We start from the raw sequence: 12,571 nt of genomic DNA on the forward strand, positions 1-12,571 counted from the left end.
GATAACAACAAATACCTTCCGATGCCTTGGATCAGTAATTCAAGACAATGTAGATATTGATAAAGAAGTCATCAATAGGAAAAATAACAGTTGGACAGCAAGAAGGAGTTTCTTTGATGAAGGTACTACTCCATCTGAAAGGCAAAACATACCAAACAATGATTTGTCCAGCCAAGTATGTTGGCAATGAAGAAGGATGAACATTAACTTAAATGTTGCTAAGATGAAGATGCTATGATGAGCTTGTGGAGTGACCAGGTTGGACAAAATCCAAAACTACGTTATTCATCAATTTCAGAAAAATTAAAAGAAAACAGATTTTGATGGCTTGGACATATTTAAAAAATACCAGAGGAGTATGTAGCTCACCAAGTTGAAAAGATGATATAAAAAAGCTAACCAGCAGTAGGAAAACCAAAAATAAGATGGAGAACTAGAATTATGATGGACTTGGAACATTCTGATACTGATTCTGCTAGGGTCCACGTCAGGAGGTCCTGGAGAAGAGCAACAAGAAAAGCTGATCCCAGTTTACTGGGACAAAGCGAAGGAAGAGGAGAAGATAAGATAAGATTTTATAAGATTGAGAACTACATGTCGCAGATTGAATAGCACAAATTAATAACTTGCTTGGGTTTATGTCCCACTAACTAAACTTTTATGGTTTTCGGAGACGCTGAGGTACCAAAATTTTGTCCCGCACGAGTCCTTTTATGTACCAGTAAATTTACCAACACAAGACTGACATATTTGAGCACTATCAAATACCACCAAATTGAGTCAGCATCAAACCTGTCCAGTTGGGCTAAGAAGGCCAGCGATCTACCACCTGAGCTACTCAGCTCAGCTGATTTAACTGCTCTGTAGTTTATCTGAAGGTTTTCAATGAGGGCCACACGTGCCCTATGTATTTGGTAAGTATCATGACATGCAACATTTACAGAAGCTTAAAGCCTCATCACATCTTGTTTCATAGTGGGAACATCTGTAATGATCAAGATCAGTCTATTACAATTTGACTTTCTATTTCACACCTGAAAAAGCCATGCGATGAAGTCAGAGGGAAAAAAGCATTCTTCCACACAAAAAAATTTAGTCACTTTCAACTGATAAGCTCATCTACTGTATTTTTTAAAAAAACCTATACACATTTTATCCTATTTGTATGAAGTGCTGAATAAAGTTTTAAATAATAATAATAATAATAATAATAATAATAATAATAATAATAGAGGACAGAATAATGTACAGAGTAATGTTAGTTCTTAACTTGATTTATCACTCATTTGTTCCTCTCCATTACTTATAGCTCAATACAGTTGATCAATAAAAGACTCACAAAATAACCAAGTCTGGTAAACTAGAAGTAGTAAATGCTTCGTATGTAGAAAAAGTACCATTCTAGCAATGTCATCAATACAGACAATAGCAGTGACTATCAGAGAAAAATAACATGGGATTATTGTTTCAAAACAATACTGCCCAACTGCAGTTCTAGAAGGATAGGATAATTCCTAATCAGAAAAAAATACTAAAAAATAGGTGTGAGAACACTGACTGCTCTTTGGAGAACTGTTCTCATGATGGGAACACTGGAGAAAATAATCTTTCAGCAGCTTTCAAAATTGTCTGTGAACAAGGATCATCTCCTACAGAATTGTTATTTATCCTGAAACAGAAAACATTTATATAAAAATACTTGAAATGGTCATTGTACATCTGAGGAGTGTCTGTTCAAAAGGCACTATTTCCACTACAAAAAAATGGTTAGTATTCCGTTCACTTGCATTGCAGTAGTTTAGTATCAAATGCTATGAGCAATCCAGAACAGAAAGATGTAATTCCTTAAAAGTAATAACATACCCAATCATGGGTATGTTCCATGTGCCTTTTATTATAAGTTTCTGTGTGTTTTTCCACAACTTTCTTATGGTGGACTTCTGAACAGACACTCCTCAACTGTAATAAATTATATTTTAAAAGTGTTCAACTGATTTACTGAAACATTTCAAAATCTCATTCAGCACAGATCTTCTTTTGATAAAATACCACATCTCTTTTACACAATAATGCTAGTTCACTGATAAGTCTCCAAAGAGCAAGCAAATGCATTCATCTACCTGAAGCACATCTTCACGGTAAATTAAACTAAACTAGATAGGGTACCTGTTGGTGCCAGACTCGTTGAATATCATGTGCGATATACAACAACAGGAAGCATGGAGAGTCAATAGGACTGACAGTATAAATCTTTCATATTTAATTTGTACAAGTAATGAGGGATTATCTACATTACAGCTTTATTACCCCACCATAGTTACAAACCATCGGTATAAGGAAATAAAGGTAGCACATGACTGGACTAACTACTTAACTACAACTAAATCTGTCTGGCCGCGACATCACCCCTTGGTGAGGAACTCCGACCACCCTTCCCTGGGGTGCCGCGACCAGACATGTCTCATGAGGCTGGAAACCGAGCCCTCATAGATACCTTAAGATGACAATGCTAGCTTCCCCACCCTTCCTCTATGTAGCAGCTCACACGTGGGCAGATTGCCAGCTCCACATGTAACACGCTACCTCTGCATTCTCCTGTCGAGACGGATACCATAACTCGGCTCTTCTTTCTTTGCTTCATTGACATCTTACTCTCCTCTAACCTAATACTACTTTCTACTTTACTCTAATCTACAACTACAGTCGGTCTGATTCAGCACTTTAGCTTGAGATAGGTCAGTCCTATCTCTCCCTCTCTCACCTCTACGTCACACAACTCCACCATCTTGCTTCTCCCTTTCTTTCCTAACTCTGTCAACAGTTCCTTTCTCACTTACTTTACAGGTAGATTTCCAGACACCCCTTATGCTTAGCCCCTTTTATCCACCCAAATGAGGGATTACCTATTAACCCTTTCAGTTCCAAATTATTCCTATCAAAAAAATATATGTTACAGACTAAAATCTACTATCTGGACCCAAAACAGTGTAAAAATAATTTTTGAAACATTTCACAGACTTTGTATTTTGTCCCAAATTAAAATATCTTAACTAAAGTATTCTGAACCTTGAACTAGGTATACATAAATCAGAGAAGCAAGCAAGCATTGGTGTTGTATGACATTATAAATGTACAGCTTGGTCTGGACAGAATATCACCCGAGCGCATATCAGCCAATACTGTAGGTCAGCATCTATATTGGCATTTGTTGAGAAGTGGCTGCCAAGAAGCAAAGTGTTCCATACAGTGCAAGGTCTCATCATTGACTGTGGTCAAAGGAGCTGCCTCATTGAGTTCAGCACAGGTTTGTAAAGAAATTGTGATTTATGGTAAGTTCTAAGTTGATGCTAGTATACATGTAGTGAGGAAGTGGCAAGTCCTTAGCAAAGGTATTGCCACTGCATTCATCTGGTGTGAAAATGGGAAACCACAGAAAATAATCTAAAAGTGCTGTTACTGGTCGGGTTCATTTATTCAATCAAGCAACTATTGGAGTAGTAAGGACATGTATGTAAAGTATCAGACATGTGAAACATAATTATCTTCTGCTTTTATAACAGTTATAACAGATAACTTTACCAATTGCTCATGAATCCTACACCAGGAGTGTCCAACACTTTTACTGATCGATTGCCTTTTTTTTTTTTTTAGTTGATCACATATGCCTGGTAGGAGTTACGAGCCAACAGTTTTATATCAGTGTTATTTTCTCTTGAATAGAATAAGAGAAAATTTGTCAACATGTCCCTGGAACTTCTCTGGTAATATGACAGGCATGTGGCTACGTGTGAATGAAAGAAGGTTACAGTTCACTGTCTGTGCCTATTGTATTGTGCAACAAGTAGTTTGAATGATGATCTCTGAATAATCACACAAATAATAAGCTAAGTTCTTTAGCGTGGTTTTGTTTGACATTATTTGAATCTTGATTTTAGTGTGCTACAGTATGTGATTTTTAATCTAAGAATTCAATAATAATTTTTAATTGTTTCAATATAGTGAACCTGCTCTTGCTGACGAGACTTAATGTTTACAGTGCACTATGTCTTCTGGTAACTATATGAAAGTGACTGAGGTATGAGCGATGCTAGTACTGCCATTCCTTATGCAGTCAGTCCCTGTGAAGAATGGTGTGAAAATGTTGCTGATAGTGTCAGTAGGTGTGTGCATTTAAGTGGGCCTGACAGACTGACATGTAATAGCAAATTCTAGGTCAGCGAGGAAAGCAATGGGGAACTAACTCACTCCTCATTTCCCTTGTTCTCCTCTTCAATGACACCTAGGCAATCTAACAGCTGATGGTAGAGCTGTTGAGAATCCAACTAGCCTTTGGGCTGAATAAAATAATAGTGAACATGACTGCAAGAAAGAACACCAAAACTTATAATTTTCACGACATATTGGAAGTTGAGTTTATCTTTGTTATGGTGAAAGACAAGTGTCGTCATCTAATTTGTAGTGCTTCAGTATCCTTTACAAAGAAAGGTAACTTGGAACATCATTATAGTGTTCTTCATTGTAGTAAATATGATGTTTATTTTCATTCAGAGGGGAAATTCATAAATTCAAGGTCAAAGAACTTAAAATTAGCAAACACATGTTAGCAAAACAGAGCTCTCATTCTACAAAGGCAACAACGTCCTCCTTGAAAGTTTCCAACTTGATAATTTAAAAACGTAAACCATCGATGGAAGGAAATCGCTGATGTTTTTGAAGAATTTAACAAGATTAAGGCCACTTATGTTCAACTATCCCGAAATACAGTTGCGCAACAAATGTAAAAAATGAGTAAAAATATAAGTGAACAGCTTTTGAAAGATGTTTTCAGTTGTATTGCTTTCTCACTCTATTGGATAAACCAACTGATGACAGTGACACGGGTTGGTTTTTAGATTTTATCTGAATGGTTTTTTAATATTTCAGCATCAGAGAAAAACTTCTTGGAATGACTTAATTTAAAGGTAGACCAACAGGTCTGGAAATATTTGATTCTTTCTTTTGTCAAATAGCTTTATCTATCATTACATAATCTTGTTGCCATCACTACTGATTGAATAACAGCCATGTTAGGCCATAGAATCTCTCATTTCCTTGCTTACTGTACCACTGCATATTTCACCATCAAGTTTTGACACGCAACAGATTCAATACAAAGTGTGTTGTCCTTATCACATTTAAAATTGTAAATTCAATTAGTGGGAAATAACTCTGACGACAAATTTTCAACTTCACTCGGGAGGAAGGGACACCCAAATCTCCTTTTATACTCAGGTATCAGGCAGCTCAGCAAGTAAAATTTTTTGCAAAGATTTTGAAGTTTACTACGTGAAATAAGTTCCTCTTTTAAAAGAGAGGGGAGATGAGTGCTAGCAGAATGAGAGGCTGGCTTGTTTGTGTCACCCTTGTGAATATTTGGCATGTCTGATTCAAGTGTATGAAATTGACGATGAATCTAAACTGGATAATCTTATGAAAGACTCTGGTTCTGAAACTGAGAATAACAAACACATAACAAGAGAACACGATGATTCTGATGCTTCAGGCAACTAAACTTAAAAAAATTAGTTAATTTCAAATTGGTATGAAGTGGATTCTGTAATATAGTTTTACACCACTCCCTAAAAATTTGGGTTGTGTCCCGTGTACAGCTGACAACCTGCAGCAACTCTATGTGAGCCAGTCATCAAGAAATGAATGGTGGAAAAGCAAATTACTGGTTGTAAACAGGGATACCCATTACTAATTGACCAATTGGGTTAGAATCTGTGTTGGTATGTTTTAGTAGATGAACTCATTATTTTTCAAGATATTAAACTAACTGGCATCCATTCCTGCATCAGAACTATTTTTCGTTTGTAGAACTTATTATCATCATAAATAAATATTTAAATATTCCTGCATTATTACGATAATTAAAACTCATTTTTGTGTGGTTATGGCATCATACACAACCATTAACCCGGCTGAAGGGAGATAGGGTCACCATCCCTATCCTTCACTTGAGTAATTCTTGACTGGCGCATCCACGTTGCAGGGGTGGGTATCCTCCACATCAGTAGACCGGTGTGAAGGAGAGCTAAGTTCAGGCAGAGACCCAGTCTCACGGGGTATAACATGGAACCCATGCCCAGTGTTACGGGTGAAGACCTTAACAGCATCTTAGGCAGAGAAGACCTTCGGAATGGCGAAGATGGTGGATGAGGCAACCCATTCTCTCTGGGGAAAATTAGAAGAGGAAACCACTGCCTTGTGGAGAAGAGGGATCTTCAAAGGCTAAGGGAGTAAACCCAGAAAGACATTTTTTTTTTGCTAGGGGGCTTTACGTCGCACCGACACAGATAGGTCTTATGGCGACGATGGGATAGGAAAGGCCTAGGAGTTGGAAGGAAGCGGCCGTGGCCTTAATTAAGGTACAGCCCCAGCATTTGCCTGGTGTGAAAATGGGAAACCACGGAAAACCATTTTCAGGGCTGCCGATAGTGGGATTCGAACCTACTATCTCCCGGATGCAAGCTCACAGCCGCGCGCCTCTACGCGCACGGCCAACTCGCCCGGTAATCCCCCAGAAAGACAATCCCCAGATGCGTTAGGCTTAGCAGGTCAGCAGATGAGTAAATTTGTACTTGCTTTCAACTATAAGGAAAGCTTTGAATGGAAGTTTAAAAATGGAAATGGAATTGACAAGTCTCTGGCAACAGTTGCACAGTATGATGGTAATGCTGATGTTCGTATGAGTGTTAGATCAGAGAAAAAAAACTTGATTTGAAACAATAAATATTTTAACAATGAATGGGAAGAAAAATGAATTGATTGAGCTAATGGAGAGACAAAAACTCAACATCCTGGGATTAAGTGAGTAAAATGGAAAGGGAAAGGAATGAAGAAACTAAGAAAGGGGTACACCTTGTACTGGATGGGTAACAGTAAAGAGAAAAGAGATGGAGTGGGATTTATAGTGATTCAAAATTTTGAACCAATAGCTGAAGTTGAGTATGTAAATGAAAGAATTATAATAATGCACATACATGTATACAAGGAACTACTGAAGATAGTACAGGTGTATGTTCCACAGACAGGATGTAGCGTGGAAGAAAAAGAAGATTTCCTCAATGAACTGGAAACACATATTGTTGGAGATGGGATCATGATAATGGGAGATCTGAATGCCCATGTGGGAACTGATAGAATGGGATATGAGAATGTTCTGGGCCCACATGGGTATGGCGACAGAAATGAAGATGGAGAGAAACTGTTCGAATTTTGTACCAAAAATAACCTGATAATAAAGAACACATGGTTTATGAAGAGGAATAGCCATAAGATCAGCCGATATAGTTGGGATGGACAGTATGGAACACTCATCGATTTTATAAAAGACCGAGATTGGGGAAGATACGTCAGGAATATGAAGATAATCCCCAGTGAAAGTATGGAAGCTGATCATAGATTATTAACTGTGGAATTAAAACAAGTAAAAATCTCTAAAATTGTATTGAAGAAGAAACCAAAGATCAGAATTTGGGAATAGGAGGAGGAGGAGGATAAAAGAATGGCATTCCAAGATTGTATAAAAAGGAAGTTGCCTAATACAGAAATACGAAATGGAGAAGAAGAGTGGGACAATTTAAGATAGACATTTGTGGAAGCAGCAATTGAGGTATGCGGGAAAACAAAAGCAAAGGTTAAGGGAAAGGACAGTGGTGGACAGACAAAATAAAAAAAAGAAATAAAAGAAAGGAACAAGGTAAAGAAAGAAATGGATAAGGAAAAGCAAAAAACGCATCAGAGGGATGAGAATAAGATAGAAAGGTTACATGTGGAATACAAAAGATTGAAACTACAAGTAAAGAGGAGTATCAAGGAAGAAAAGGAGAATTGTTGGGGAGAGTTTACCAACAATTTGAGCAAGATAGTCGAGGAAATCAGAAACTATTATACAGAGTAATAAAATCGAAAAATATAAATCAAGAAAAAATCAAGGCATTAAAGACAGAAGAAGAATCGATACTACATGACGAAAAGGGTCTTCAGAAGGTGATGGCAAAATATTTTGAAAAACTTTATAATGAGGATGACTGTTCAGAGGAAGAAGGAGATAATAAAATGGAAATAATAGATGGAGAAAAAGAGAACCTGATAAGATGGTTGGAACTTGAAAGGACAGTGAAAGCAATGACCAAAGGTAAAGCAAGAGGAAAAGACTAATTCAATGCTGATATGATTAAGGCAGCAGGAATCAGTGGACTACAGTGGCTATAATAGCCCTCAATGCCATATGGAAGGATGACAGGATAACTGAATATTGGCAAAAAGGAAGCATTATATCATTGTCCTAAAAAGGAAATATGAAGAAATGTGAAAACTATAGAGGAATAACCTTATTATCACATGGTCTAAAAATAATGGACAAAGTCATAGACAAAAGACTGAGGGATATGATAGAAATACAGTTAGAGGAAGAACAATATGGCTTTAGACCGAATAGATCAACAACAAACTTGATATTTACAGTGCGAACGATAATGGAAAAACACCTGTAAAGGAGGGAAATCATCTTCGTATTTTTGGATTTGGAAAAAGCTTATGACACAGTTAAGAAAAAACAAATATGAGGAATGTCTACGGAAAAGGAATGTACCAAAATCATTAATTAACAAGATAAAAATGTTGTATCATGAGAGTAAAAGCAGTGTACAATTGGGGAGTGGTGACTGAAACATTTTATACAGAAAAAGGTCTCAAGCAAGGAAGTGCACTGTCGCCATTATTGTTTATTATATTGATGGATGAAATCATAAAACGTGTAAAACAGAGTATCAGTAGTCATGAAGTGAATGCTTTGGTATTTGCAGATGTGGTGATTTGGGGAAAGGGAGAAAAGAAAGTACAAAGGAGACTGGACATTTGGAATGAAAATCTGAAGCAGTTTGGAATGGTAATTAGTAAAAAGAAAACTGTAGTCATGCACTGTGGAAAAGAGAAAAAGAGAAGCCAGGTGAACATAGATGGAGAACGGTTAGAGAATGTAGAACAGTTTACATATCTGGGTAGCATTATTAATGTAAGTAATGAAATCAACCCTGAAATTAATAACAGACTAAGTAAAGGTACAACATTTCATCATCAAGTCAGAGAGGTTTTACGGGATGACCAAGTACCCAAGAGAACGAAATTAACATTATATAAACAGTATTTCATACCAACTGCAAAATACGGACTAGAAACGCTGGTAACTAATAAGAGACAAGACAGTAAGATCCAAGCAGTAGAAATGAAATTTTTAAGAACATCGGTTAAAAAGACAAGAATAGACAGAATCCAAAATATTAAAATCAGAGAACTAAATATAGACCCGTTAGTACAGAACATATAGAAAGCAAGACAGAGATGGTTAGGACTTGTAATTAGAATGGGAAAGGAATGGGTACAAAGAAGGGAATTAGAAAGAGAAGTTAAGGGAAAGAGATTGGTTGGAAGACTGAGAAGAAGGTGGATGGATCAGATTTGGAAGGACATTAGAGAAGCTGGATTGGATGTGGCAGAAGTAATGGAGCAGGAAAATTTGAAGGACAGAAAGGAGTGGAGGAGGCTTGTTAACCACACCCGGACGACTGGAGTGGGACATTGATGATGATGATGATTTTGTGTGGAGGAAAGTGTGATCTTTCTAAATATTCAAGAAGTTATTACAATCATTGCTATCCCTAGCATTGAAAAAATTTCAAAAAACCATTAAGAATGTTGTGATTTCTGGAGGGTAGCACATTCAAATATGGCTGTCACCAATGTGTTAATATTTGTACGTTCAAAATGTTATTGCTTGTATTGCTTATTTCACCATTTTATTTGTTCAGGACCATTTACTGTCGCAGAGTAGGTATACAACTAGCCATATTGACACTGTCCCTTCAAAATTTCAGCCAATAGCATTGCAACTTTATGTTCACGAAGATGGAAAATGTTTTGCATTTCTTATAAACATATAAACTAGGGTTGGACTGGAGGGTTGTTAGCTTTGGAAGGAACACATTCCCCTCTTACAAGTTACGGTACATATGTAACTTCACATTTGGACATGATAAAATGAGTTAAGCCTATAGTGAAATTTTAACCCATCGAATTAGTAAAATCCGTAAGAATGAGTACCACTTCCGTACTTGCCATAGTACACGTGAGAAATCCATAGTAGTTGGCATCACTGCAACATAATCCAAACAAAATGGCATAGATCAGCCAAGTATGCTTAGTTCCTAAAATACGACTACATTGATTCGGACAGTTTAAAAAGAACTCAAAGAAAATATTATGTAAAAAAGGAACCATGATGTTTGGAGAACAAATTTTAAGAGAAATGTTAAAAAGAAGAAAAGGTACTGGTAGATAAAATATACAATTTAATTACCTTGTGCATTTCACCAACAGGCAAAGTAATTTAATCCTCAGGTAATGTTGTCAGACATTCCATAGATGTGCCAAGTCTTGCAAGTCTATAGGAAGGCACATCCCAAAATCAAAAATAAAACAGTAACAGGAAATATAACGTACACTGACATCCTGGGATAACAACTTGAGACAAGATATGACATATCATCGTCTTCGTGTTCTATTCCATCTCTCGTTGGTATTTCAGCAATGACTATATCGTCTGACCAAAATGCTATTGGGAACTTACATTCAGTTTTATTAATACAGCCTCTAGTATAGTTCGTAAATTCATAAGTAGTCTTGTAAATATCAAATATTGCATGAATGCTGTTTACATACAAGTCATTATCACTGAAAAATATATAATAATAATAACCATCTGATGTCACATTATATGTATAGTAACTATTAACTCCTTCACTAGAACACGAGTGGGATGGTGTGATGTCCAACGTAAACAGATGGCTGTCCTTATAGCACTGAAGTAAATTAATTTCAAAACTAGACTCTGACGATTCATCCTCTAAGATCTCTGTAATATTGCCCGCATTACCCCCATGGCCAATTCCCCCATCCAACATAATGCCTGGTTTCAGATCTCTCTTCATCCTAGCATTATCTTTTCCTTTTAAAAGGTCCATATTTTCCCCTTGAATTTCTACATCTTTTGTTTTATGCTTGCTTTTGTAGCCATCAGTAGTCTCTTTGATGCCACTGAGAGTCTCCTGAAGCCTGGCACGACGTAACATCCATTCTGCACTTCTACTTTGATCATCACTGCTCCCATGATTCTTCTCCATGTCCAGTAATCTTCTCTTAGCATGTCGAACTCTTCTATGCTGATTCCACGAGTCTCCGTCCTTTCTCACTCGAAGGGTCGCATTAGTACTTACTGAATGCCCTTCATCAGGATATTCTATGCTACTTTCTGCACTATATTTAGGAAGAGTTCTGTTGTCTGATGTACTGCTGAGGTTAAGATGCTTTTTAATATGAGTAATGGCCTGCTCTGTCAAAAGTTTTACATCACTTTCTATCGTGTCTTCAACTATACTACTTTTGTTGATCACAGATTTATCACCTTCATTCTTTTCATCCTCTTCATTTTCACCTTCAAATTCATTTTCCCTACTTTCATCAGTTATGTTTTCAGGTGGTTGATGTTTCAGTTCGAGGTCTGCTGGAATTGGAGCAGTTTCTACTTTCGGTAACTGTCTAGGTATAGTATGAGCAGGAAGAGAAGGATATTTTGCATGTTGCATGAGGCCACAAGTTCGTAAATTCTTCTCACCTTCCACCATTAAAACTCTTGCCCCTTCATGCCTAAAACACACAAAAACAAATAGAACAAATCAGAAACAAACAGTAATGCCATACAAATTAACAAAATGGTACCAAGGAAACTCCAGAACAAAATGAGCTCTGAATTTAACTAGTAATGGATTCAATAAATTCTACTTTATAAAGCCTGAATACATTCATGTCATATGTTAACACATGAACACTATGCAGCAACTCTTTGTTCTTTTGGTGAAAAGTGCTGCCTCCATAATCTTACACAATATGCATATAAATAACATTCAGTACCAATTATGATGATGATGATTATTGTTGTTTAAAGGGGCCTAACACTTACGGCATCGACCCCTACTGGTACGAGGAGCAATGAAATTAAATGGTAATTAAAACCTCAAAATGTATCCACTGACTAAAATATAAAATGAATGATGATGAAAAAATGACCATGAATCCAAAACAATCTGTGGATCCAATTCACAATGCCTTTTCAGAGATGATGCTCGTTATAAAAAATGGTCCAATATCTAGGTCACCGGCCTCTCATAACAGTACTAATCACTGGTAAAGCAGAATCATTGTGTTCCTCCTATAGTGGTACTAATCACAGATAATGCAGACCCACGGTATGCCACACACAATGGCACCACCACTTGCAGGCAACACAGACCCATGGTGTTCCTCACATAAGGGCACCACCCGCGAGCAATGCAGACCCATGGTTTTTCTCACATAGTGGGACTAATCACGGGCACCAGTATTCCCGTGGTGTTCCTCACATATTGGAACTAATCACAGGCCATGTATACTCTTGGTGCCACTCACCTGGTGGTACTAATAATAGGCAAAG

General features: G+C 37.0%; 1 protein-coding gene across 3 annotated transcripts in view; it reads right to left on the reverse strand.

Moving 5' to 3' along the window:
- Positions 1-1,133: 1,133 nt before the first annotated feature.
- Positions 1,134-12,571, reverse strand: part of LOC136877117 (uncharacterized) — a 120,730-nt gene continuing 109,292 nt past the window's right edge. For 2 of the 3 annotated variants that reach the window (XR_010860715.2, XR_010860716.2), the window contains exons 4-5: positions 10,403-11,748; positions 1,134-1,669 (exon numbers count right to left, since the gene is read on the reverse strand). Coding sequence is in view for 1 of the 3 variants with exons in the window: in XM_067150934.2 (XP_067007035.2) it covers positions 10,488-11,748 (1,261 nt within the window). In the remaining 2 variants the exon portion in view is untranslated. Of the gene's footprint in view, positions 1,670-10,379; positions 11,749-12,571 lie in introns of those variants that run through there. The other variant, XM_067150934.2, reaches the window with a different exon arrangement.

This window comes from Anabrus simplex, chromosome 7 (assembly GCF_040414725.1).
Source record: "Anabrus simplex isolate iqAnaSimp1 chromosome 7, ASM4041472v1, whole genome shotgun sequence".
In the NCBI taxonomy this organism is placed as follows: Eukaryota; Metazoa; Arthropoda; class Insecta; order Orthoptera; family Tettigoniidae; genus Anabrus; species Anabrus simplex.